The 26,610-nt window shown below is 48.1% G+C and overlaps 1 protein-coding gene across 1 annotated transcript in view; it reads right to left on the bottom strand.

Moving 5' to 3' along the window:
• Positions 1 to 26,610, bottom strand: part of GTF2IRD1 (GTF2I repeat domain containing 1) — a 189,378-nt gene that overhangs the window by 48,011 nt on the left and 114,757 nt on the right. The window contains exons 7-12 of the mRNA XM_015427957.1: positions 26,452 to 26,547; positions 22,596 to 22,679; positions 12,065 to 12,248; positions 5,969 to 5,994; positions 2,532 to 2,652; positions 407 to 444 (exon numbers count right to left, since the gene is read on the bottom strand). Of these exons, the coding sequence (XP_015283443.1) occupies positions 407 to 444; positions 2,532 to 2,652; positions 5,969 to 5,994; positions 12,065 to 12,248; positions 22,596 to 22,679; positions 26,452 to 26,547 (549 nt within the window). The remainder of the gene's footprint in view (positions 1 to 406; positions 445 to 2,531; positions 2,653 to 5,968; positions 5,995 to 12,064; positions 12,249 to 22,595; positions 22,680 to 26,451; positions 26,548 to 26,610) is intronic.

The raw sequence follows: 26,610 nt of genomic DNA, 5'->3' as shown, positions 1-26,610 counted from the left end.
GGGAATCAAACCCGGTTCTCCCAGGTTAGAGCCCGCGCACTTAACCACTACACCAAACTGGCTTAGAGAATATATTTCAAAAGTCAGTGCTTCTCAGATCCAGCTTTCTCTATCATTCTCAACAGAGATCTTGAGGACTAGAAACCCTCTTTCTGAGCAAACCTCAGTCATTACACACTAAACAATGCCTTTTCAATCCACTTTCAATGCGCTTTTCAACTGGATTTTACTGGGTGGAATGGCACAATCCACTTGCAAATGGTTGCTGAAGTGGACTGAAACTGCATTATTTAGCATGTGTGAACGTGCCCATTATTTAATCGCACAATAGCATGAGCAACCCTGACTGTCCTCTTTGCCTATCCTTGCAGTTTCTGACAAGACAGCAACACTTGCTTGGGCTTACCTGGTTCACAGTCTCCTGAGATGGAGGACTTTTCCGACCTGACAAAGGAAAAACGTCATATTTTTGGTTAGCAAACAAACAGAGGCGGTGAGGCTGCTCCCACGATTCTTAATTTAAGGGTCAAACTGTGGTTTGTTGCTCCCCTGAGGGGAGTGGTGGCACAGAAGATTTATCCTCTGGTTAACATCTGAGCTGAACAGAGCTGCTGTCAGTTCTAGCCCGCGCTGGTGTGATCTACCAGCCTTGTCCCCAGCTCGCCGTCCACCCAGCGGTTCGAAAGCTTCGGCAAGTAGGTAAAATGGGTACCACTCCTTAGAGAGGGTGGGCACACTAAACCCCCGTGGGGGAGGTGTTAGCCGGCGAACGGAAGGTCCAGCTCATAAGCTCGGAAGCCTGGAAAAAAGACCTCTTCGGCATTAAGAAGCCTGTGATGGGCCAATCCGGCCAGGCAGTGGCAGTGCGGCACTATGACTCAAAGCAGTCCTGGAAGAACTGACGTCATCCAGCCAAGCCGAAAGCGAATGCTGTCCGGAACACGCCTGAAGCTTACAGCTGAACATAATCCCCGTCGGCTGCAGAAGTGTGCGATTTAAAGAATTATATGTTGTCCTCCCTTACCCTATGAATCATTGTTAGTCCCGTGTGAAAACTTGAGTAACTAAATCGCTCAGAGCCAGCAGCTCTGCAGGATGAGCGATCAATAAATCGAAAGGTATTATTATTATTATTATTATTATTATTACATCCAAACAATGTCCTAGTGTCAAAGTTCAGGGGAAAGTGACAGTTTCAGGGAACACTGCTACGGGCACAGCATTCAAAAGGAGCTATCTAAACATCAAAGTAATAAGAAAATATACTGATCTCTTTGTATGTCTTATGTATGTAAGTGGTTGTTTATATGTTGTATGTATGTATGTATGTATGTATGTATGTATGTGTATAATATGAAAAATAATAAAAGTGTACCTATGGATACTTTAAAAAATAAACAAACATCAGAGTGATTTATTTAGATACTTATAGGGCGCGATTACATGCACAGTTAGCTGCGCCATAGGCATGAATGCCGGGCGGATTTAAAAAGTGCAATCAGACACGAACATCTTGGAAGCGTCCCGCACCCGTCGACAACCCGTTTTGCTCCACCACAGAAGCAGAGTAAAAAGGCACCAGGGAAAGTCCGGTAGCAAACGGGTTGCGATGGGCCACCGACAGACTTTCCCCTGTCTGATCGCTCCAGCGCGCTCTCATGGCGTCGGGTTGGTCTGATCAGGCCATCCCGACTCCGTGCCATTGTTTTTCCCCCCCTTCTCAGTATGCGCATCATCGCACACTCCATAGGGAGCCCTCAGTGCTGAGATGTGATTCGTCGATTCCCCGTTTAAGCGCATTGGGAACAAACGGCAACCCCCCCACCCACCCCCCGACTCCCCCGTGGTTGCGTCTGATCACGCAGTGGCGGCTACCCCCGGAGCTTCAAAGGACTGTGTGATTGTGCAACCGTGGGTCAAATTCCTCCAGAGGGAATACCCTCGCCCCCCCCCCATGTTATCTTGCGCGTGTGACCACCATCATGCCCTGCTTTTCTCCCCCTTGGGAACCCAAAGAAGCTTACTGCATTGGTCTCCTCTCCTCCATTTTACCCTCACAACAACCCTGTGAGGTATGTTAGGATATGAGAGAGTGACAGACCCAGGGAAGAAGAAGAAGAAGAAAAGAGATTGGATTTATACCCCGCCCTTCACTACCCAAGGGAGTCTCAGAGAGGCTTACAAACTCCTTTCCCTTACCCTCCCCACAACAGACACCCTGTGAGGTGGGTGGGGCTGAGAGAGCTCTGACAGAAACGGCTCTTTCAGGAACAGCTGTGCCAGAGCTTGTGACTGACCCAAGGTCACATCAGCAGGTGCAAGTGGAGGAGTGGGGAATCAAACCCGGTTCTCCCAGATTAGAGTCCACACACTCAACCACTACACCAAAACTGGCTCTCAAACTGGGACACCCAGCAGCCTTCCATGGCAGAGCGGAGACCAGAACCAGGGCCCCTCCTGATCCCAGTCCAACACATTGACCACTGCACCCTGCTGGCTTTCAGGTTATTCATAGGACAAACCCAGCTTACCTGTGATTAGCCTGTGAAGTCCCTCCCAGATCAAGAAATGCCATTCTGTGCGGTTCAGGAGAAATGTCTCCCGAGGGGCTGGATGGCTCAATCTTTGTTGAATCTTTGGTAAATTTACTTCCTGGTTGCAGTCGAGACGCCAGGTTTTGCCAGCGTGAGGTAAAGAAGCAGAGGAAGCGCAGACGTTGAAAAGGGGAGAGAGAGAAAGAAAGGATCTTTTTTTTTTAAGTTTTCCAGAGGCAGGATTTAGAACTTCTTATCACCAAATTCAAGACATAATTTCCACTTTCCCCTCTAATAAAATATTTTTGTTTTAACGCTAGGAACAGCGGAAGCTGTGTGGGACAGAGGTAACGACCACAAAACTGCTTGAGGGAATCAGGCATCCAATTCCCGAGTGAAATGAAAAGACCTCGCTCCTTTGGATCGACTTAGAATGCAAGGCTGTGAACAATCCCGTTCGCCAGCAAAATAACCACACGGTAGGGTTGCCAGCTCCGGGTTGGGAAATTCCTGGAGATTTTTTTTGGGGGGGCTGGAGCATGGGGAAGGGAGGGTTTGGGGAGGGGAGGTGCTTCCATGGAAGATGATGCCATAAAAACCAACTTCTAAAGCTGTCATTTTCTCCCGGAGAATTGATCTCTGTCGGCTGGAGACCAGTTGTGATTCTGGGAGATCTCCAGCCGCCACTTGGAAGCCTGGCAACCCTGCCATGTGTGGGTGGAGTCTGAATCCTTAAAGAGTTCCTTAATCAGGTAACCACTGGCCCTACTCACACGCCGAATTTGCCGCGGGAGAGCCATGAATGCTGGGCGGATTTTCAGGGCACGATCACACCGCAACATCTGGCAAGCGTAGTGCCCCCGTGGCCAACCCGTGGCGTGCTGCTGAAGCTGCGCAGTTAAAAAGTATCTCAACAAATGTACTAGCAAATGGTTTGCCACGGGCTGCCGACGGAATCTTTCCGTGTTTTCGTGCCGGCGCGTGGCTTCCCCCCCCCAGTAGTCCTCTTTGATGTGCACGCACTGACGGACGAAACCGCGGTGTGCCGCCGTCATGTCTGATTGCGTTCTGGTGGGTCTAATTGCGCTGGCGCAAAGAGCCACGCCTCCCCCCTGCGTTATCTGGCCTGTGTGACTGGGGCCATTGTGTATTTTTAGTCCTTTTTGTAGATTGTTGTGCTGTACAAGAAATATTTTGTCTACATTTAGCCTTTACTGAGAGAGACTATTGGGAACGAAGTTCTGTTATCTGGAGTCTTCGTCGTCCATTTGTAGACTTACCCGTTGGATTAACAGGATTGCAGATTTACCAGTTGGATTGTTGAAATCTTACCTGCTAAAATAGTGGACTAACCTGTGGGATTCCTGTAAACACTGCATATGCAGAATCACTATTAGGTTCATTGCACACTAACCTGTTGGATTGTTGAAAACATCTCTGTTGGATTATTGATAAAAATTGTGGATTTACCTGTTGGATTTTTGTAAATACTACATATGTAGTATTCTTAGTTGAAATATTACCACCAGTTATATTGTTGTTACTCATTAATCTCATCAACTCAGCAGTTCTCAAAAAATGGGACCCACTTTGAAACTCACGGCGCTTTGCGGGACCTGACTTGCAAAGTAACGCCACGCTTTCCTTTCCCTCTCCCCAACATAAAATGCGAGACTCCGTGAACACGGAACATTCCTTTTTTTTTTCTTGTTCAGCACTCATCGATTTAAAGCATCATTCAGCCACAGGCCATATCTCACAGCCATTTCACAGACGATGCAGAAACCCAAATTAGCCATCAAGCTTCTCCATTCAACCACTCAGGCCGTCCCTCCTTCTAACATCGGCATGCCCTCAAGTGTGGTTACTGCCAGGGTTCAGGACTTCAGGGCAGGGCCCACTGTCCTTCGGTAGGTGGTTCTCTTCCCTCCGGCTTGCATGCGCACCATCGCCCTCCCTCCAGGCTGCAGTTGCTGCTTAGAGCAGCCTGTGTGGGTGGTGCACGGCGCCAGTGCTCTCGGTGGCCATGGTGATGGCACTCACAGGCACGCGCACCACCTCGCGCCACTGGGGAACGGGGCGGATTAAGGCTCACTGGTGCCCTAAGCACTGGCCAATCTTGGTGCCCCCCTCCTTTTGCGCACCATTCAACGGAACACGCTTCATTTTTGACGTTTACATGGGGCTGAAATTAAAAAGGGGCAGAGAGGGTCATTGAAATGACTGTCATGACAACTGAATGTGGCTCCATCATTTTACTTGTAAACATAGCCTATGACACTGCACCTCGCCAACAAAAGATAGAAGATAACCGTAGGGTGCACCATAATCAATGTGCACTAGTTTTATCCATATATTTTTTTTACAAATCTTCATTCGTTTTTTTTTCTTCTTTTCACCCTTTCCCCAACTTTGTGGTGCCCCCTTTGGCCCTGGTGCCCTAAGCACGTGCTTAGTCTGCTTAATGGTCAATCCACCCCTGCTGGGGAAAGGCTATGCAATTGCACGGAGTGGTGGGTGGCTGTGACTGCAGGTGGGGTGGATCTCAGAGTCTCTGCCCGGACCCCCCCCCCCAACTTGGAATGGGCCCCGAGCTTGAGAACCACAATTTAAATCGCATTGATTTGGTGCTGAATAAATTTCGACGGGTAGGAAGAGTTTCTGCACAAAACTGAAAACAAAAAGGAACGGTGTGGTGCAGGAGTGGCCAAACTGTGGCTCGGAAGCCGCATGCGCCTCTTCCACACATAATTGTGCGGCTCCCAGCAGGGCGGCTGGGGAAGCTAAATATCATTAGCAAACAAATATCATTGGACAAATAAATATCATCATCTCTATCTGCCTTCACCCCTTTTGTTATTATTTTTGGCAGACTCATTTAAATGTTAATAAAAAGCAAATCTGCATATCCCCCCCAAAAAAACATGTAATATCTGTTCATGTCTTGCGGCTCTCAAACGTCTGATGTTTATTCTATGTGGCTCTTACATTAAGCAAGTTTGGCCACCCCTGCTGTCATCGGAAAAGGTTCTTTATTCAGTTATGGTATTTATAGGCCACCTGTGCAGGAAAACCAAGATCGTAATAGCAACAGAGCCTCGTAAATCAGTGGTCCATATGGCTGATATGTACTAATAAGGGCCACTTTGGAGATCCATTCACAGATCTCAAAACAGCCCATCCAGGTTGGCCTGGAGAAGCAGGTGACCTTGAGTTTCCAGGGGAGGGTGTGACTGGGGCATGTGGATCCAAACGTACGGTTACCCAAGGCACTGACTAAGCGACAGGATGAAATAAGATGCAAAACACACTTTAAACAAAAGGATTTAATCACGGCCCACAGAACACACGCCTCTGTACAACGTTTATCTAGGCAAACCAGAAAGCAATTTGTCCAGCAAGACAAGATAATTAAGGAAGCGGTGTATGCTTACCTGTGAAAATTCTTTCATCAAACATCCTGTGAAGGAAGGAGAAAAGAATACATCAGCTGCGACTTTGGTCTGCAATGCAGTTTGAAGACCTTAAAGCAGTCTAGGAACATAAGAATATAAGAGCCCTGCTGGATCAGGCCAGTGATCCATCTAGTCCACCATCCTGTCTCACACAGGGGCCAACCAGTTCCTCTGGATGGCCAACAACAAGGGATAGAGGCCAAAGCCTTCCCCTGATGTTGCCTCCTGGCTCTGGGATTCAGAGGTTTGGTGCCTCTGAACATGGAGGTTCCCCTCAGTCACCACAGCTAGTAGCCATGGATAGACTTATCCTCCATGAATCTATGTAATCCCATTTTAAAGCACTATTTCCTCTGGCAGCAAATTCCACATTTTAATCACTCTCTGTGTAAAACAGTATTTCCTTTTGTCCATCCTGAATCTACTGCCCATCGGCTTCACTGGATGCCCTGGAATTCTAGTATTTGGGAGCGGGAGAAAAGGTTCTGTTTCTCAACTCTCTCCACCCCATGCATAATTGTATAAACCTCAACCATGTCCCCCCCCTTAGTCATCTCTTTTCAAAACTGAAAAGTCCCAGACTCTTCAGCTTTTCCTCATAGGAAAGGTGCTCCAACCCCCTAAGCATCTTGGTTGCCCTCCTCTGCACTTTTCCCAGATAAATGACAGAGAACCTGTTGCTACTATTATTTAATGCCACGCACAGTTGAATCTGAGTGAGGAGGTTGCCCCTGGCAGTCTTGGAGCATGCCCCCTACAAGACTTAGGCTCCCAAAATTATGAGCACACACCTTGAGTCTTAACAGATAACTCATTTATGTGTTATGTTTGTATCTGGCCTTTTGCATAAGGAAACCAAAGTGGAATTAGATGTGACAGTGGACGACCCCAATCTTGAAACACAGGTCGCCACACAACCGTTATCAAGCATGGGGCAATTTCAGGTAGGAAAAAGGGGGACTTGGGAGCAATGTTCCCTCTAAGCTGTGGAGTCTTGTGAGCAAAAATCCTACTTTGTGAGCTACTGGCATTGAAGTTGTGAGCGGGCAATTCAGATACTGCATAAATTAGTTTGCTCTGGAGCCATCCTTCCTGAGCTAAGACAAAAATGTGTGAGCCGAAGGCTAAAAAACTGTGAGCTAGCTCACACTAACTCAGCTTAGAGGGAACACTGCTTGGGAGGTGAAGTGGCTACTTTTGAAGCAGTTGATACCAAAATTGCAGGAAACCTAATGTCGCCTGTCCACTAAACACACACACACACCAGTTTACAGCAGATTGAACCATGGGGTCAAATTCTGTAGGCCCCTGAACAAGGTGCCCCCAGCCCCCCTCCTTGTTTCTGTTGTGTGCTATGGGGGGGGGGGGGAATCAGAGGCCTCTGAGTGCAAACCACCAACAAGCCCAACAGAACCATAATCAAACCAGAGAATCCCAGCAGGGCCAGCACACAACACAACCAATGCCAGACCAGCGAATCCCAACACAAACCAGGACCAATGTGGCAAGTCCCCAAGTGGCAAGCCCCAACAGCCCTTCATCACCGGAGTTGCTGCTCCCTCCCACCCCTGTAAAGAAAAACAACAACACAACAGCAATGCGGCAAGAGCTTCACTTTAGATGCTTTTGTGGAATCTACTTGTGCTTGCGGGTGAAGCTTGGGGAGAAGAGGGAGCTCGGCGGGGATGAGCTGCCACAGAGTCCACCCTCCAAAGCTGCCCTTTCCTCCAGGGGATAAACAGGAAACACAGGCCTCCCAGTATAAAGGAAGCAATATAAGAGAAACTGGGGATGAAAAACCCAAGGAGGTATGAACATTCAAGAACTATAAGTTATAAGCAATTGTAATCAATTTTATACTAAAGCATAAGTACTCAGGATGTACAAGATACAATATTTGGGCATAGGCTTACCAAACGCCGGCGGGGGAAATCTATTTCCTGGCAGGATGCGTGCCGCGGGGGACGGCTGTGCGCGCTGCACCCGCCGTCGCCAGGATGTGACGCTCCGCGTTACTCTGGCAACGGGGCTGTTTGGGTCCCGTTGCCAGGGTAACGCGGAGCGTCACATCCTGGCGACGGCGGGTGCAGCGCGCACAGCCGTCCCCCGCGGCACGCATCCTGCCAGGAAATAGATTTCCCCCGCCGGCGTTTGGTAAGCCTACCCCACTGTGGAGAAAGACTGTAATTTTTCTAGGTAGAGGCTGTGGGGGAGGGGTGTGGAGATGGAAAGTTGCAGATAGAGAGACAGATAAAGGTAGGTTGGCTGTTGGGTGGGAAGGAAATTGTGTATAAGAACATAAGAAGAGCCATGCTGAATCAGACCAGTGGTTAATCTGCTTCAGCATCCTGTTTCACACAGTGGTCGGACAGCTGACCTGAAAAGCCAACAAAAACGGCATAGAAACAAAGGCCTTTCCCTGGTGCTGCCTTCTAGCACTAGTATTCAGGTTCCCTTTTAGTTAGTCACAACTGATGAACCACTCTTCTATAAACCTAAATTCAGATATTGTTTTGGCTATCACTACATGATGCAACCCCTTTATTAGAGCCACTCAGCTCAGACCCTGCTAGGGGCAGCACAGGAGGTGGGCACAGGTGAGTCTATGGTCATCATTACCGCGGTGCAACTCCTGGATCCAGACACTATGTTGGGGGGGCAGCAGCAGGTGCATTGCTCCAGGGCCCTTGGGACCAGAGGAGGCCCAAAGGGAGCCCGAGAGTTTCCTGGAGTCCCATAAAAAGTTTGCATATGAAGACTAGCATTTATATTTTATGTTGTTGGCCTACATAGGCCCCGGTCACACGGGCCAGAAAATGCGCGGGGGGGGGAGGCGTGGCTAATTGCCCCAGAGGAAAATAAAGCGCGGCAGCCTGATCAAAAGTCCTTTGGAGGTCCCGTGGGTAGGCGTCAGGTGCAGATCAGATGGCTAGTCCGCAGCGCAGCAAAGAAGCAGCACGGCGTGTTCAAACTGGCACTCATGCCGTGCGGCTCCTGTGGCAAACACTGCTTCCTGTTTGTGCACATGCTCCGTTGGGTGCTTGTGCGCATCCTGTGGAGACTTGAAAAAAACAACCCTTCTTTGCGACGGGACATGGGCGAGCGCCGGATGCCATGGAAGTCCACTGGAAACACAGTCAGACACCCACCCTTGCCCTGCGGTTTCGGCAGGGCGCCACGGGTTCGCCATGGGAGCACTGCGCTCCCCAGATGTTTAGGTGAGATCGCGCCCGGAAAATCCGCGGGACTCTCGTGCCTCTCCCGCGGCAACTTTGCCGTGTGACTGGGGCCATAGAATAGTTTTAGCTTTTACATTGTTGTTACATTGCATTCTCAAGATCTTCCACTAGGGGCAGCATGTACGAGTTAGAATATCATGTGACTCTCCACTCTCCAGCCAGGCAGATGGAGTGTTTAGGCCAGTGGCCATGTAGTGGAAGGACTGGTGTATTCATACTAATCTATATATCTAATTCTGAAGTCGCCCCCTGGTGTGCGGATACCTAAATCCGCGCACTGGGGGCACCTGGGGGGGAGGGAGTTTTGTGCACACGTGGGGCAGTCCCCAGGTGTGCACAAAAATCAGAAACCCTGTAAAAAATATCGGGGGGATGTTTAAATCCCCCCGAAACTGATAGAGCCTCCCGTGCGCATGCGCAGGGAACGCTCTGCGACCTCCCTCGCCGCTGCCGCCACCGCTTTGGGGGGAAGAGAGCAGCGAGGCGAGCAGCAAGCCGGGAGGGGGGGAAGAGCAGCGAGGGCCGAGCAGCTCACCGCTCGGCCCTCACTTTGGAGCCGGGGGGGAAGGAGAGAGAGCAGCGAGGACCGAGCGGCTCGCCACTTGGCCCTCGCTTCGGAGCCGGGGGAGGGAAGGCCAGAGGGGGGAGATCGAGCGGGGGGTGGTGGAGAATATGGGGGAGGAACCGGCAGGATGTGGGGGGGACTTACCTCCTCCTGCTGCTTCCTCCTCCGCCTTCTGACTTTGGAGCTCAGTTTGGAGCTCTGCCTCCCTCCCCACCCCCCCACCCCGCGAGTATCGCGGGTCCACCCCTTGTTAGAACATATAAAATGTAACAATTATATAGAAACAGTTTACAAAGCAGCCGGCTTTCACTAAGTTTCGTGGTGAAACTTCATCAGAAGCAAATCAACCGTGTCTTGATATCTCTTGGTTTCTAATATCACCTTCCTAGTTCATAGAAGCACCTTCTCCTCTCAGGTTGCTATAGACAGTAGTAGGGCTAGCCCTTAGATTCTATGGGAAATCTCTCATATTGGACCTGTCTGCATAATGCTAAGCTCAAAGCTAAGGAAGTCCTATATAGTTGCTACATTTTATATGTTCTAATATTGCTGCTAACTGTTTCTATATAACTGTTAAATTGTAAATGCTTTGATATTACTGCTACATTGTATGTTCTGATTTTGTATACTTCTGGCCAGGGCTATTTTTGGGCAGGAACGCACAGGAACAGAGTTCCGGCTGGCTCCTGAGTTGGCCACGCCCAACAAGAACTCATTAGCATAATAGGCCACACCTAGCAGCAGAAACTCATTAGGATTGGCTACATTAGGGGTGTGTAGCCTAACATGCAAATAAGTTCCTGCTACAAAAAAAGCCCAGGGTTTTGACAACAAAGTAAACAGAATAAGAAGCAAAAGGTGGGTGTGGCTGGATGACCACACTTCTGGTAACATGGGGGTGTGTAGCCTAATATGCCAATGAGCTGTGCTATCAGGGGTGTGGCCAAATATGCTAATGAGTTTCTGCTGCTGGGTGTGGCCTATTATGCTAATGAGTTCCTGCTGGGCTTTTTCTACAAAAAAAGCCCTGCTTCTGGCTATTATGCCCAAATATTGTATTTTGTACATTTTGAGTACTTATGCTTTAGTATAAAATTGATTACAATTGCTTATAACTTATAGTTCTTGAATGTTCATACGTTCTTAGGTTTTTCATCCCCAGTTTCTCTTACATTATTTCCTCCGGGGGAACTGATCTTTGTAGCCTGGAGATCAGTTGTAATTCCAAGAGAAATCTGGGTTCCGCCCTACCTGGAGACTAACCCTAGCTGTACGCCGGTTAATTTAGGTATTGCTTTTTCCTGTTGTAAGCCACTTAAGGTCCTTTTCAGACAAAAGCAGAATAGAAATACTTCAACAAATAAACAACTAATTTAGCTGTTGTAGATTTTCCGGGTTGTACGGCCGTGGTCTTGGCACTGTAGGACCTGACATTTCGCCGGTAGCTGTGACTGGCACCCTCAGAGGTACAACACAGAAAGATGGAGTACTCTCTGTGTCGAGGTATCAATTTAAAGCAATTTAAACAACTATTTTTAAAAGTGATTTTCAAGGTTGAAACAGCAGGGACGAGAAATCTAAAGTTGTCCCTGCTATAGTGGTACATCGGATCCCAACCCCACTGTTCCATGCATTGGAGTCAAAAGTCGTTTCGTAGAAAAAGAGCTAGGGGAACTCATTAGCATAACTCATTAGCATATGCCACACCCCCTGACATCACCGGGAGTGTGTCATAAGGCCACACCCCTGACATCACCGGAAATGTGTCATAAGGCCACACACCCCGCCCCCAATGGTCCCGGCCGCCGCTGCCGGCCTTGCAGCTCCACTGCCGAGCCCCATGAGGGGCCCGGCGGTGGACCTGCAAGGCTGGTGGGAGTGCAAGGAAGCCCCCGAAGGCCCTCCCTGGCCCCAGGCAGGCAGGGGTGGGGAGAGGCAGGGAGGAAGAAACTTACCCTCCCTCTTCTCCTGCCTCCTCCTGGCTGAATGAGGGCCGGAAGTGGGGGGGCGGAAGCAGGGGGCGGGGCTTTGTCATGTGCCCCGCCCCCCATACCTCACCCGGGGGAACTGCTATCCCCCGCGATCCCCCCTGAAATGACCTCTGATTGGAGCCCTTGGATTCTTCTGCGCAAAAGGTGGAGGCACTGTTACCAGGAAGAATCCAAAATGTTCTCAGACTTATGGCTCCGAAGAGGCCCAGTAGGGAGAGGCGCATTTGCTCGGGTTCAAAACCGCTGTTGGCGACTCCTTCAAGCCAAATTAGACAAGTACCTTTTGATCACAAAGTGGATGCGATGCCTTTCCTCCAAGATCCGCTTGAGTTTTGGGACGCCATACGTGCAAGGTCGCTTGAATGGGATTTTGTCTGGGATCCCGATGATTTCCACAGCCTCCGGGTCGCAAGCGATTTTCCGATAAGGGACGGGAACCATGTGATCCAGACCCAAAGCTTCAGCTGAAAACAATTTGCAGGAATGACATTAGTTTATTTGCAACAGCAGTTTTCGAAAGCATTCTGAGCTGGGGCCAGAAAAGGAGTTGTTCCCCTCCTCCCCTCCATTCTCGCTGTTCTTGCTCAAGGGACAGAGGGGAATCTGCCCCATTTTGCTGAATGTTGCTACATGCCGTACACTGCATTGGTCAGGCCACACCTGGAGTATTGTGTGCGGTTCTGGAGGCCTCACTCCAAAAAGGGATGTGGACAGAATATGGTGGGTGAAGACGAGTGCGATGAGGATGATCGGGGGCCTGGAGAGCCAGTTTGGTGTAGTGGTTAAGTGCGCAGACTCTAATCTGGGAGAACCGGGTTTGATTCCCCACTCCTCCACTTGCACCTGCTGATGTGACCTTGGGTCAGTCACAAGCTCTGGCACAGCTGTCCTTGAAAAAGAGCAGTTTGTGTCAGAGCTCTCTCAGCCCCACCCACCTCACAGGGTGTCTGTTGTGGGGAGGGGAGGGGAAAGGAGTTTGTAAGCCGCTCTGAGACTCCAAGTGAAGGGCGGGGTATAAATCCAATCTCTTCTCTTCTTCTTCTTCTGGAGACCAAGTCTGGAGAAGAGGAGGTTGAGGGGGGACATGATTGTCCTCTTGAAGTATTTGGAGGGCTGTCACTTAGAGGAGGGCAGGGAGCTGTTCCTGTTGGCAGCAGAGGATTGGACTCACAATCATGGGTTTAAATTAAGGGCGGGAAGGTACCAGCTGGATCTTAGGGAAAACGTTTTGTCAGAGTTGTGCAACGGTGGAATCAGCTGCCTAGGGAGGTGATGAGCTCTCCCTCACTGGCAGTCTTTAAGCAGCGGCTGGAGAAACGCTTGTCAGGGATGCTCTAGGCTGATCCTGCATTGAGCAAGGGGCTGGACTTACTAGGTGGCCTGTCTGGCCCTTTCCAACTCTGTGATTCTGTGATTCTACTCAAGCTGTGCCCTTCCTTTTTCTATCTGCGGCTATCTCACATACTCCACCACCTGGCCAACTGTAGCCCAGTCAAGTGTTTCTGTTCTCTGCAGGTTATGAGCAATCAGGTTCATAGGTGAAATTTCTCATCACAGTCTGAAACCTTTAAAAAGGAAAAGATCTTTACTCACTAATAAACACTCTCGTTTCCCCACAGCGCGAAGAATTGGAAAGCAATATCAAAACGCTACAGGGTATTACAGACTAAGAAAAGATAATAAAATATGTAGTTAACTAGGTTATGCAGTTGCATCACTGGTGTTACCTGGGCATTCCCTTCCTTGGAATGGATGCAAATCCACAGGAACTTTGAAAATAGAAACATAGAACCGAAGAGTTGGAAGGTACCCCCAGGGTCATCTAGTCCAACCCCCTGCACAATGCAGGAAATTCACAGATCCCTCCCCCCCACACACACCCAGTGACCCCTGTTCCATGCCCAGAAGATGACCAAAAAAACCTCCAGGATCCCCGGCCAAACTGGCCCAGAGAAAAATTGCTTCCTGATTCCAAAGTGGCAATCAGCATTTCCCTGGGTGTGTAAGAAAGGGCCGCAAGAACTAAGCCCTGATGCAGCCCTTCCTGCCCTCCCTCTCATGAACCAGAAACAGACCGTACTCCATTTGCTTCCTTTGATCCCTAGACCTTCAGTTGTGCGCTTCTGACAGGGTGTCCAGGTCTTTTAACCCTTCCTGTCCCAGCTGGAAGGGTTAAATTTTAAACTACCATGAAACTGAGCGTGTACCTTTCCTCCAATCCAACTAGGTTGCATTTCCTAAACATTTTATTGCCCCACTCATTCTTGCTCCTTCCCGACGGGTGGGCAAATAGTCATTCCTCATCCTGCCTATTTGCTTCCATAAAGGAAACTCATCTCTCAGCCAGCCATCTGAAAGGTTTATAATTCCCTTCCCAGAGAAAGAATGTTTTCTCTGAGATCAGGGCCTTCCTGAGTACCAATTAAGGGATCCCCCCGTCTCTCTATCATAATAGGATTCACTGTACTTCTTGGGACCCAGAGTTAATTCCACACTCCTCTCCCACACCCAGCATAAATTGCAAGACTATCACACAAGCCAACAACGAATAAACGTGTGTTTTATTTTTCAGGTCTCATAAGAACATAAGAGACGCCAATGTTGGATCAGGCCAAAGGCCCATCCCGTCCAACACTCTGTGTCACACAGCAGCCAGAAATACCAGTGCCATCAGGAGGTCCACCAGTGGGGCCAGGACCAGGCAGGTCTCGTATCTTACGAACAGAACAATCGAGCACCAGGCTGTATTTTATGGCAATTTCAAACAAATTTGCTGTCGAGCTACCAAGAACTTCCATTCCTCCTCCTCCTCCTCCTCCTGCCTGGTCTGAGGACTCCCAGTGTGAGAGAGTCGTGACCAATCTGGGGGTCCCAAGCCACAGTTTGAGAACAGCAGCTTGCTTTGAAGGAATCAACAGACTTTGAGAGCACCGACATCAAAGATGCAGAACTAAGTCTGAGTCCAGTGGCACCTTTGAGACCAGCAAAGTTTTATTCAAAGTGTAAGCTTTCATGGGCAAAACACACTTCTTCAGACAAAATTGGAATAAAATCTCAAAAGCTAGTTACGGGCAGTGTTCCCTCTAAGCTGAGTGAGTGTGAGCTAGCTCACAGTTTTTTAGCCTCCGGCTCACGCATTTTTGTCCTCACTCAGGAAGGAGGGCTCCAGAGCAAGCTAATTTATGCAGCAGCCAAATAGCTTGCTCACAGCTTTAATGCCAGGAGCGCACAAAGTAGAATTCTTGCTCACAAGACTCCACAGCGTAGAGGGAGCATTACAGGGGGAAAAGAGGGTGGGGGTAAGCTGTTAGGAGAGGCCACACAGTGCCCCGATGCATCTGCAGAGCTGACATTGGAATGGGTGGCATCTGCAGAGCTGGCATTGGAATGGGTGGCCAGTAGGATCAGTGGACGGCAGCAAATTAGCTTGTAAACACAAAAGTTAACAAAGCGATGTGAGAATGAAATTAGACTCCAGCGGCACCCCCAAGATATCACCACTGAGTGCAACATTTGCCAAGCATCGGTCTGTTCGAGAGAATCATCCACAAATGCAAGGTCAACGATCGCAAGGAAATGCCCCCTCTCTTTGATGGCTGACATCCCTTCAACCCTCCCATCCAGCATCCCCTAACCTACCAATCACGCTACTGTTGGTAAGTAGCTCGGCACCGTACAGAATCTACTAATAAGCTTCCTTCTGTTGCCTTCCGCCAAATCTAAGCAAACTAAGCAGACTCATCTGAAATCCTAGATCCCACAATCACTTGTATCAGTTACTCGTCTCTTCTGGAAATGGCTGCCTTTGAATGCACTACTAGGCACAAGGCCTATTTGATCAAGCAAATCGCAAGTCCAGTACTGTAATACTGAACCGCAAGCATCCCAAATGTCTGGAAAACCGCAAACCAGACTTATATGCAAGATACAGAAACGAAGAGTCAGCAGATCACGACAACGAAGCTCAAATGACCTGTGGTGAAGCATGTCTTGTAATGAATCAAACCACTGATCCTTCGTCTACTATGGCAGAGCTTACAGACTTAATTCCACATGGCCCTCATTTGGAGAAGGAGCCATCATCATTAATCAAATCTGCCTGTTCCTCTCTTGCTGATGTTTTCAGTGAATGCCATCATGACAGCTTCCAAAAACCCACCACCTTGGATCCCAGGGCACTGAAAAACCAGCTGTTACAAAGGAGGCAGAGGATGAAACGTTTAAGTAAGACTTAACCCTCTCTGTTTTGTCTCTGACTCACAACAAAATTATCCTGGAATAAATTCTGCTGGTCTTAGAGGTGCTGCTGACTCCCATTTTATTTTAGTTATGCACGTCCTTCCAAAATCCCGAATCTACCGATTGCAGCAACAGTTAACCGCTTTTAAAATTGATTTATCCAAACACACACACACACACATTTTATAGACATGCACAAGGTACAGATGAGAAAACACAGTGGGGTTAAAAGGGCATAAAATGAAGAAGAAACTCTCTGTATTGATTAATTCAAAATGTTTATACTCCCAAAACTGGGACCAAAGCAGGTAAAAAAAACGCGGGGGGGGGGGGGGGAGCCAAGAAAGTAACAATAACATATTCTTAGCAGAGCAGCAGCAAAAATACCCTCTCAACTGAACAATGCCCAAGGCATCTTGACAGCCTGTAAATCCTTAGATCTTCTCCAGTATAAGAGGACCCAAAGAACTTCTTGAACCTCTGTGAAGGTTTGCCACCCTTGTGAAATTCCCTCAAAGAGAAAGCCCCCCCTTGTTTCTCCTGGGAATCCATTCCAAAGGGTAGGGGGTAAAAAGGTAAAGGTAAAGGTTCCCTTGCTGGAAAGCCAGTCGAATCCAACTCTAGGGTTGCGGTGCTCATCTCCGTTTCAAAGCCGAAGAAACAGCGCTGTCCGAAGACGTTTCCGTGGTCATGTGGCTGGCATGACTAAACACCAAGGCACACGGAATGCTGTTACCTTCCCACCAAAGTGGTACCTATTTATCTACTTGCAATTTCTTGCTTTCAAACTGCTAGGTTGGCAGGAGCTGGAACTAGAGTTGGGAGCTCACTCCATCTTGCGGCATCCGGGTCTCAAACTGCTGAACTACTGACCTTCCACAGCCTGCAGTTCTGCGTCTTAACCACTTGAGCCACCGCAGCTCCAAAAGGGTAGGGGGAGGAAGTGCCAAAAAAGTTTTCTATCTTAACAGTGCAAGCATACAAGATAAGTATCATGACCATTCACTACCGTCAAGTTGCACCCAACTTATGGTGACCCCATAGGATTTCTAAGGCAAGAGATGAACAGAGGTGGTTTGCCACTGCCAGCCTCTGCATAGCAACCCTGGATTGCTTTGGAGGTCTCCCATCCAAATATTAACCGGGGCTGACCCTGCTCAGCTTCCAAGATCTGACAAAACCAAGCTCATGTGGGCCATCCAGGTCAGGGCAAACTGTCAGACTCTTGCACGAAACTCACTCCCAATAACACTCTTTTGGTAAAGATTTGTTTATTGAGACATGTAGGCTGTGAGACATTGAGGCTGTGAGAGTTGGGCCATAAGGAAGGCCGAGCACCAAAGTATAGATGCTTTTGAATGATGGTGCTAGAGAAGACTCCTGAGAGCCGCTTTTGGACTGCAAGGAGATCAAATCCGTCAATCCTAAAAGAAATCAACCCTGACTGTTCCCTGGAAGGCCAGATACTGAAGCTGAAGCTCAAATACTTTGGCCACCAAATGAGGACGGAGCACTCCCTGGAGAAGACCCTGATGCTGGGAAAGATTAAAGGTCAAAGAAGAAGGGATCGGCAAAGAATGAGATGGTTAGACAGTGTCATAGATGCAACAAACATGACATTAAGCAAACTCCGGAGCACGATGGAAGACAGGAGGGCCCGGCATGATGTGGTCCATGGGGTCATGAAGAGTCGGACTCGACTGTGCGACTGAACAACAACAAAGCTGTGCCAAGTAGAAGCCATCTGTGTCAGAACTGACTGGGTTTGGCGCCAGCCCAATATTATAGCTAATTCAAACAGCACCCCCCAGTGACCCATCCAATCATACCATCCATTCAGTCCGCCTAAAACTAACCCTGCTCCTCACCCCCACCTGTGAGCCTCCAATTATTTGTCTATGACAGAATAGCTAGCAGAGACAGGCTTCAAGGTAACTCAAATTCTTTCCATCCGGGAGGCTCTTAAGAAAACAGTTACAAAGCGGCTAAGCAAGCAGGTTCCCACACAGGCATTCATTCAATCACCCATTCCTTCCACACACACCCCATGGTCCAGATACAGAATAGTACAGGCAAGAAAGACAGAACAGATAACTTCCATGGCAAACAAGGCCCCCGAGTTCGACACATACCACTTCTGTCTAGTAATAACAGTACTGTTAAGCTTGTGGAGAAATGCTCTTATTCTTTTCATACCCTGGTTAATGTGAATCCGCATGAACTAGAACTTAGGTAGAACTTGGGTACTATTTAATTGATTCAGAAATGATCTGGAACTCGGGGCGACTTGGTGTAGTGGCCGTGTTTGCAGACGACACAAAAGTATTCAGGATGGTGAAAACCAAGGTTGACTGTGAAGCGCTCCAAGAGGACCTCCACAAACTGGGTGAGCGGGTGACAATGTGGCAAATGAAGCCCAGGGTTTGGTAAGTGTAAGGTGATGCACATTGGGACAAGAAATCCCAACTTCAAGTACAGGCTAACGGGGTGTGAACTTGCTGAGACTGTGAGGGGAAAAGATCTTGGGGTCCTAGTGGATAGCTCAATGAAAGTGTCAACTCAGTGTGCTGCAGTGGTGAAAAAGGTAAACTCTATGTTAGAGATTATTAAGTAAGGGATTGGGAATAAACCAAAAAATAAGAGACGCCAATGTTGGATCAGGCCAATGGCCCATCCAGTCCAACACTCTGTGTCACACAGTGGCCAGAAATACCAGGTGCCATCAGGAGGTCCAGCAGTGGGGCCAGGACACTAGAGAAGCCCTCCCACTGTTGCCCCCCCCCAAGCACCAAGATGACAGAGTATCACTTGCCCCAGAGTCCCTATCTATACCTTGTGGCTAATAGCCACTGATGGACCTCTGCTCCATATGCTTATCTAATTCCCTTTTGAAGCCATCCATGCTTGTAGCTGCCACCACTTCCTGTGGCAGTGAATTCCATGTGTTAATCACTCTTTGGGTGAAGAAGTACTTCCTTTTATCCGTTCTAACCCTACCGCGCAGCAATTTCATGGAGTGCCCACGAGTTCTTGTATTGTGAGAAAGGGAGAAAAGTACCTCTTTCTCTACCTGCTCTATCCCATGCATAATCTTGTAAACCTCAATCATGTCTCCCCTCAGTCGTCGTTTCTCCAAGCTAAAGAGCCCTAAGCGCTTTAACCTTTCCTCATAGGGAAAGTGTTCCAACCCTTTTATCATTCGAGTTGCCCTTTTCTGCACTTTTTCCAAAGCTATAATATCCTTTTTAAGGTGTGGTGACCAGAACTGCACACAGTATTCCAAATGAGGTCGCACCACTGATTTATATAGGGGCATTATGATATTGGCTGATCTGTTTTCAATACCCTTCCTAATAATCCCCAGCATAGCATTGGCCTTCTTTATTGCAGTCACACACTGTCTCGACATTTTCAGTGAGTTATCCACTACAACTCCAAGATCTCTCTCTTGATCAGTCTCTGCCAGTTCAGACCCCATCAATGTGTATTTATATTTAGGATTTTTGGCTCCAATGTGCATCACCTTGCACTTGGCCACATTGAACCCCATTTGCCATGTTGACGCCCACTCGCCCATCCTTGACAGATCCCCTTGGAGTGCCTCACAATCCTCACTGGTTTTCACCACCCTGAACAACTTTGTATCATCCGCAAATTTAGCCACTTCACTGCTTACTCCCATCTCCAAATCATTAATGAACAAGTTAAAAAGCAGTGGACCAAGTACTGATCCCTGCGGTACCCCACTGCTTACCACCCTCCACTGAGAAAATTGCCCACCTACACTCACTCTCTGTTTTCTATGAACTAGCCAGTTTTTGATCCATAAAAGGACTTGTCCTTCTATCCCATGATTTTTGAGCTTACTTAGGAGCCTTTGATGAGGAACTTTATCAAAAGCTTTCTGGAAGTCAAGGTAAATAATATCTATTGGATCCCCCTTGTCCACATGTTTGTTCACCCCCTCAAAGAACACTAACAGGTTAGTGAGACAAGATCTTCCCTTACAGAAACCGTGCTGAGTCTGCCTCAATAGGTTTTGTTCATCTATGTGCCTACTAATTCTTTCCTTAATAATGGTTTCCACCAATTTACCCGGTATCGACGTCAGACTGACTGGCCTGTAATTTCCCGGATCTCCTCTGGAACCCTTTTTAAAGATGGGAGTGACATTAGCTACCTTCCAATCCTCAGGAATGGAGGCAGATTTTAAGGAAAGATTACATATCTTTGTCAGGAGATCTACAAGTTCACATTTGAGTTCTTTCAGAACTCTCGGATGTATGCCATCTGGGCCTGGTGATTTTTCAGTTTTTAAGTTGTCTATCAGTTTTAGGACCTCCTCTCTCGTCACCTCAATCTGACTCAGGTCTTCCAACACCCCTCCTGAAATCAGTGGTTCTGGAGTGGGCAAGCACTTCTCATCTTCCACAGTGAAGACGGAGGCAAAAAATGCATTTAGCTTCTCAGCCATTTCCCTATCATCCTTCAATACTCCTTTTACCCCTTGGTCGTCCAAGGGCCCCACTGCCTCCCTGGCTGGTTTCCTGTTTCTAATGTATTTGAAGAAAGTTTTATTGTTGGTTTTTACGTTTTTTGCTATATGCTCCTCATATTCCCTTTTTGCCTGCCTGACCTCAGACTTGCATTTTATTTGCCATAGCCTGTGTTCCGTTTTATCAGCCTCACTGTGACTAGCTTTCCACTGCTTAAAGGAATTCTTTTTACTTTTTACAGCCTCCATTACTCTGTTTGTTAACCATGCAGGCTTTTTCCTATACCTGTTTGTGCCTTTCCTAACCTGCGGAATATATATTTTTTGAGCTTCTAGGATCGTAGTTTTAAATAGATCCCAAGCTTCCCCAATTGTTTTGACCCTTTCTACTTTTCCTTTCAGTTTCCTCCCCACGTGTCCCCTCATATCAGAGAAATTACCCCTTTTAAAGTTAAAAATGGTTGTGTGAGTCTTTTTGGCCAATTCTCTATTTGTACAAATGATGAACTCAACAACATTATGATCACTGTTTCCAAGCGGTGCAATCACTTTTACATCTCTCACCAGGTCTTGAGTGTTACTTAGGACCAAATCAAGGATCGCCTCTCCCCTGGTAGGTTCCGTGACAATTCCCTATTTATACAAATGTTGAACTCAACAACATTATGATCACTGTTCCCAAGCGGTGCAATCACTTTTACATCTCTCACCAGGTCTTGAGTGTTACTTAGGACTAAATCAAGTCTCCCCTGGTAGGTTCCGTGACCATCTGCTCCATAGCACAGTCATTTAGAGTGTCTAGAAACTCACTCTCTTTTTCTTGGCTAAAACACATATTGACCCAATCAATGTGTAAGGTAAAGGTTAAGGTTCCCTTGCTCGAAAGCCAGTCGAGTCCGACTCTAGGGTTGCGGTGCTCATCTCCGTTTCAAAGCCGAAGAGCCAGCGCTGTCCGAAGACGTTTCCGTGGTCATGTGGCCGGCAGGACTAGACACCAAGGCGCACGGAACGCTGTTATCTTCCCACTGAAGTGGTACCTATTTATCTACTTGCAATTTCTTGCTTTCAAACTGCTAGGTTGGCAGGAGCTGGGGCCAGAGACGGGAGCTCACTCCATCATGCGGCACACTCGAGTCTTGAACTGCTGAACTACTGACCTTCCACAGCCTGCAGTTCAGCGTCTTAACCACTTGAGCCACCGCAGCTCCTAATCAATGTGTGGGTAGTTAACATTCCTCTGTACAGAGTTCTGGTGCGGCCTCATTTGGCATACTGTGTACAGTTCTGGCCACCATATCTCAAAGAGGACATTGCAGAGCTGGAAAAAGGACAGAGGAGGTCAACCAAGATGATGAGGGGGTTGGGGCACCTTCCCGATGAGGAAAGGCAGAAGAGTCTGGGACTTTTCAGTTTAGAAAAGAGACGGCTGAGGGGGAAGATGATAGAGGTTTACAGAATTATGCACGGGGTAGAGAGAATTGACAAAGAGACATTTTTCTCTTTCTCTCAAAATACTTGAGGGCATCCAATGAAGCTGATGGGCAGTAGGTTCAGGACAGACAAAAGGAAATACTCCTTTACACAGAGAGTGATTCAAATGTGGGATTCGCTGCCAGAGGATGTAGTGATGGCCACCGGGATAAACAGCTTTAAAAGGGGATGAGATAGATTCATGGAGGACAGGTCTATCAATGGCTACTAGCCATGGTGACTGAGGGGAACTTCCACATTCAGAGCCAGGAGGCGACATCAGGGGAAGGCCTCGGCCTCCATGCCCTGTTGTTGGCCTTCCAGAGGACCTGGTTGGCCACTGTGTGAGACAGGATGCTGGACTAGACAGACTATTGGTCTGATCCAGCAGGGCTCTTCTTATGTTCTTAATCTACTATACCAAAAGAGCATCTAAGAGAAGGAACACGTAGCATATGGCTTCTACTGCTAAGCTGCTGCTAGGAAATAAAAATAAGTTAAAAAAAAAAAAACAAACCCATCACAAAAGCAAGGCAAGTCAGCTCCCCTGATGATATGCAAGCCACAAGCACCGCAGATGAAAAACAGGAGTTTTCCTCCCACTCACCATATCTGCTGTTAAACAGAATTTGTACACATTCCCTCAGGGTGTTGATGTCTTCGGTTTCTTTGATGAAACTGTCCCATTTATCTAGCAGAAACAAAACAGGAAAAGATTCCATATGGCACTGCGACAGCGGACACCCCCCCCCCTTGCCCCACCTGCGCTCGATCCAACAGTTCCCAAGTGAGGATTCTTTTGTTGAAGGACGGAGTCTTCCTCCAATGGACAATTCTTCTGTGGACAGTCAACTACGGGGCCGGAGCCCACAGCTACGAGAAGGTTTCCGTGCTCAGCAATGGCTCTGCCAGTGACACTATTCAGTGTTGCTGCTGGCTCCCAGCCAGTACTCCCTCTAAGCTGAGTTAGTGTGAGCTAGCTCACAGGTTTTTAGCCTCCGGCTCACACATTTTTGTCTTCGCTCAGGAAGGGTGGCTCCAGAGCAAACTAATTTATGTAGCAGCCAAATCGCTCGCTCACAAGTTTAATGCCAGTAGCTCACAAAGTAGAATTCTTGCTCACAGGGCTCCACAGGTTAGAGGGAACAGTCCCAGCATCTTCATGAACTAGCCTTCCTCTCTCCACTTTTTTTGGGGGGTGGGGGTGGGGGGTTGTATGTGTGTGTGTCTGTGTGTGTGTGTGTACCCAGGCCTGGAAGTCATGGTTGACTTCTGGCGACCCCTAGTCAGGCTAGGACATTTCAGAGAGGTGGCTTGATGTTCTCTGCCTCTGCATCCCGGCCCTGGTATATCTTGGAGGTCGCCCTTCCAAATACTTGCCAGGGTCGGACCTGGTTAGCTTCTGAGATCTGACTTGATTGGACATGCCTGGGATATCCAGGTCAGGGCTCCCTCTCCACTTTTAACTTCAGAATTACCCTGTAGCTCTCAAAGATTATGGACAGAGATGAAGGCCAACTATATATTATGCAAAGAGATCTGATAACATATTATGCATGAGATCTTAAAGGTAAAGGTCTCCCTTGCTCGAAAGCCAGTCGAGTCCGACTCTAGGGTTGCGGTGCTCATCTCCGTTTCAAAGCCGAAGAGCCAGCGCTGTCCGAAGACGTTTCCGTGGTCATGTGGCCGGCATGACTAAACACCAAGGTGCACGGAACGCTGTTACCTTCCCACTGAAGTGGTACCTATTTATCTACTTGCAATTTCTTGCTTTCGAACTGCTAGGTTGGCAGGAGCTGGAACTAGAGACGGGAGCTCACTCCATCATGTGGCACACTCGGGTCTCGAACTGCTGAACTCCCGACCTTCCACAGCCTGCAGTTCAGCGTCTTAACCACTTGAGCCACCACAGCTCCTATGAGATCTTCCCGGTGTTAAAAAGTAACAGAAGAGCATCTCTGATTTGATTTGGGGAGTGGCCATAGCACTCCCACCCTCTCCACATGCTCTTTCTTTGCAAGAAATCTACCCCCCCTCCTTTAAGATACTCTTAGCCAGAGTAGGGGAAAGACAGACACATTGTGGATATCTGTCTCCTCACCACCACTGACACCAACATGGCTGATAGTGGCTTGGGAAAGAGCGGCTTGAGACTTCTCTTTGAGAACGAATGCAAGGGAAAGGGTTAAACCTCCCCTCTCCCAGAGCAGTAGCCCTGATTCAAATGCTCCACCCCTACCACACCCTGCCAGCAGCTTTTCAACTTTATAAAATAAACAGGGGAAGATCCAAACACACCTCACTTGTAATTTAACCCTGAGTTTCCTTTAAACTCCATGTTTGTTTTGTTAAAGGCTATTTAATATAGGATTTAAAAAACGGGCGCAGGCTGCCTGATGTGTACCTAGTTGACTGGTGTGTGGATTCTATCAGCTAAGCTTCAGAAGCAGACTGCGTTGTCAACTGCAGAGTTTTGTGGGGGTTTGTTTTTGGTTTTCTATATCTATTGTGTGTGTGTGTGTGTGTTTTTGTGTGCTTGCCTGGAAGTCATGGTTGACTTCTGGTGACTCCTACTGGGGGATTGGATGTTTTTTCAGAGAGGCGGCTTCATTAGCCTGCCTCTGCGTCCCACCTCTGATATTCCTTGGAGGTCTCCCTTCCAAGTACTTGCCAGGGTCGGCCCTGCTTAGCTTCCGCGATCTTATGAGATTGGGCTTGCCTGGGCTATCCAGGTCAGGGCTCAACTGCAGAGTTCTGGCTGGGTAAACTGCATGATGCTAAAGAACAAGCTCAGTTTTTGCAAACGGCAGTAGGGTAGAAGAAGAAGAGAAGAAGAGGTCGGATTTATACCCTGCCCTTCACTACCCAAAGGTGTCTCAGAGCGGCTTACAAACTCCTTTCCCTTCCCCTCCCCACAACAGGCACCCTGTGAGGCAGGTGGGGCTGAGAGAGCTCTGACACAAACTGCTCTTTTTCAAGAACAGCTCTGACAGGACTATGGCTTGCCCAAGGTCATCCAGCCAGGTGCAAGTGGAGGAGTGGGGAAATCAAACCCGGTTCTCCCAGATTAGAGTCCACGCACTTAACCACTACACCAAACTGGTAGGAAGGAATATGCAGGAAGGGTAGGGTAGGAAGGAATACACGGGACTTTCCAAAGTGCGACAGCAACGATTTGGGAACAAGGCGATGCCAGAAGAAAGGATTAAAGAAGGAGGACTGGTCTTGAGTGTATTTTGGTTGAGCAACTGTCAGCATGAGCAGATCACTCAAACCATGAGTCATGAGCCACAGACTCTCAGGTGGGCCAAGCAGCCCCTCCTGCCGGGTTCACAAGCCTCCCCGGAGCAGACATTTTGGGCTGCAGTTTGGAAGAACCTGCTGCCTCGAGAGCAAAGGTGCCAGCAGGAGAGGTCACTCCGTGGCGGAGAGGATCCCAACATGGCTCTGATCCTTGACTCGTTCCTCAGTATAGGACACCTCTGAATGCTTTGCTTGTGCTTCCTGTCCCCAGCTGTCTGGGTCTCTTGCCCATGGTCCTGACCTTAACAATGCCGAGATCCATACTTTGGCTCCTCTTCTTCCAGCCACGTGACTCTGTCACATGACTTTCCATTCACAACTCAGTGGGTCCCAGGTCCAGAGAGGTTGAAAACCACTGGAACAAGACGGATCAATGCTCTGACTCTGCATAAGGCAGATTCTTTCTGGAAGGGTTTCTGTAGAAGATCCCAGGTTCAATCCCTGACAGTTCTCACTAAAAGGTCTCATGGAGAAGATGTTGCAAAAGACCTTTCTCTGCCTGAGACTCCAGAGAGCCACGGCCGGCCTGAAAAGATGATACAGAGCAAGATGGACCAGTGGTTTGACTATGTATAAGGCAACTTTATACGTTCAAACGATGTAAGAATGGGGCATGTAAACATAATTTGGAGAAGCCACACAACTGAAATCCATACACTGCTAATTTCCTTGAGCTTTCCAGGGAGCCTGGTAGAACTTGAGAGATAGGTTCTCCTAGGTAAGTTATTATGTTTGCCGCAAGGGTTCCGACGGGACCCTAGAAAAATGCTGCTGTTTTAAGAGTTTTATACTCACAAAGAGAATTTATTGCGCCTTATGTCTTGTATGTATATCACTGTCCTTGACAAAGGTTGTATTCGATATGGGTAAATTACTAGAGTCCTGTGGGACTACTGATTGTGAAACTGACAAGGTGCTGTTTGAATGTTTGAACATAGTGTAAACCTGCACTTTGACGTGTTGTTCTGGTGAACGTATGTTTGGTAATACTTGACACTAATATTTACATAATAGTATAGAAAAAATAAAAATAAGAAGCCCAAAATAGATCTATGTTGAGCATACATCTATTATACACAGTGTCCTATATTTTTCCATATCTCCCTAAGACTGTGACCCTCAGTCGTTGTACATTCTCCCACCAATCAGCATAGCCATACCTGACTTGTCATGGACTATAGAGAAAAGGATGCGTTTGGAGGAATGCACGTTCTGGATGAGCGGACCACTGGAAAGAGCAGATTTCTGACTTGGACCTGATAAAGAAAGAAACGAAGCAAAATGAGAGAGAAATCGGAATGATAAAAACAAGGGAAAGA

This window comes from Gekko japonicus, unplaced genomic scaffold (genome assembly GCF_001447785.1).
Source record: "Gekko japonicus isolate JY-2015 unplaced genomic scaffold, Gekko_japonicus_V1.1 scaffold677, whole genome shotgun sequence".
In the NCBI taxonomy this organism is placed as follows: Eukaryota; Metazoa; Chordata; class Lepidosauria; order Squamata; family Gekkonidae; genus Gekko; species Gekko japonicus.
Note: the sequence above shows the minus strand (reverse complement) of the source record. Positions and strands in the feature narration are given on the sequence as shown.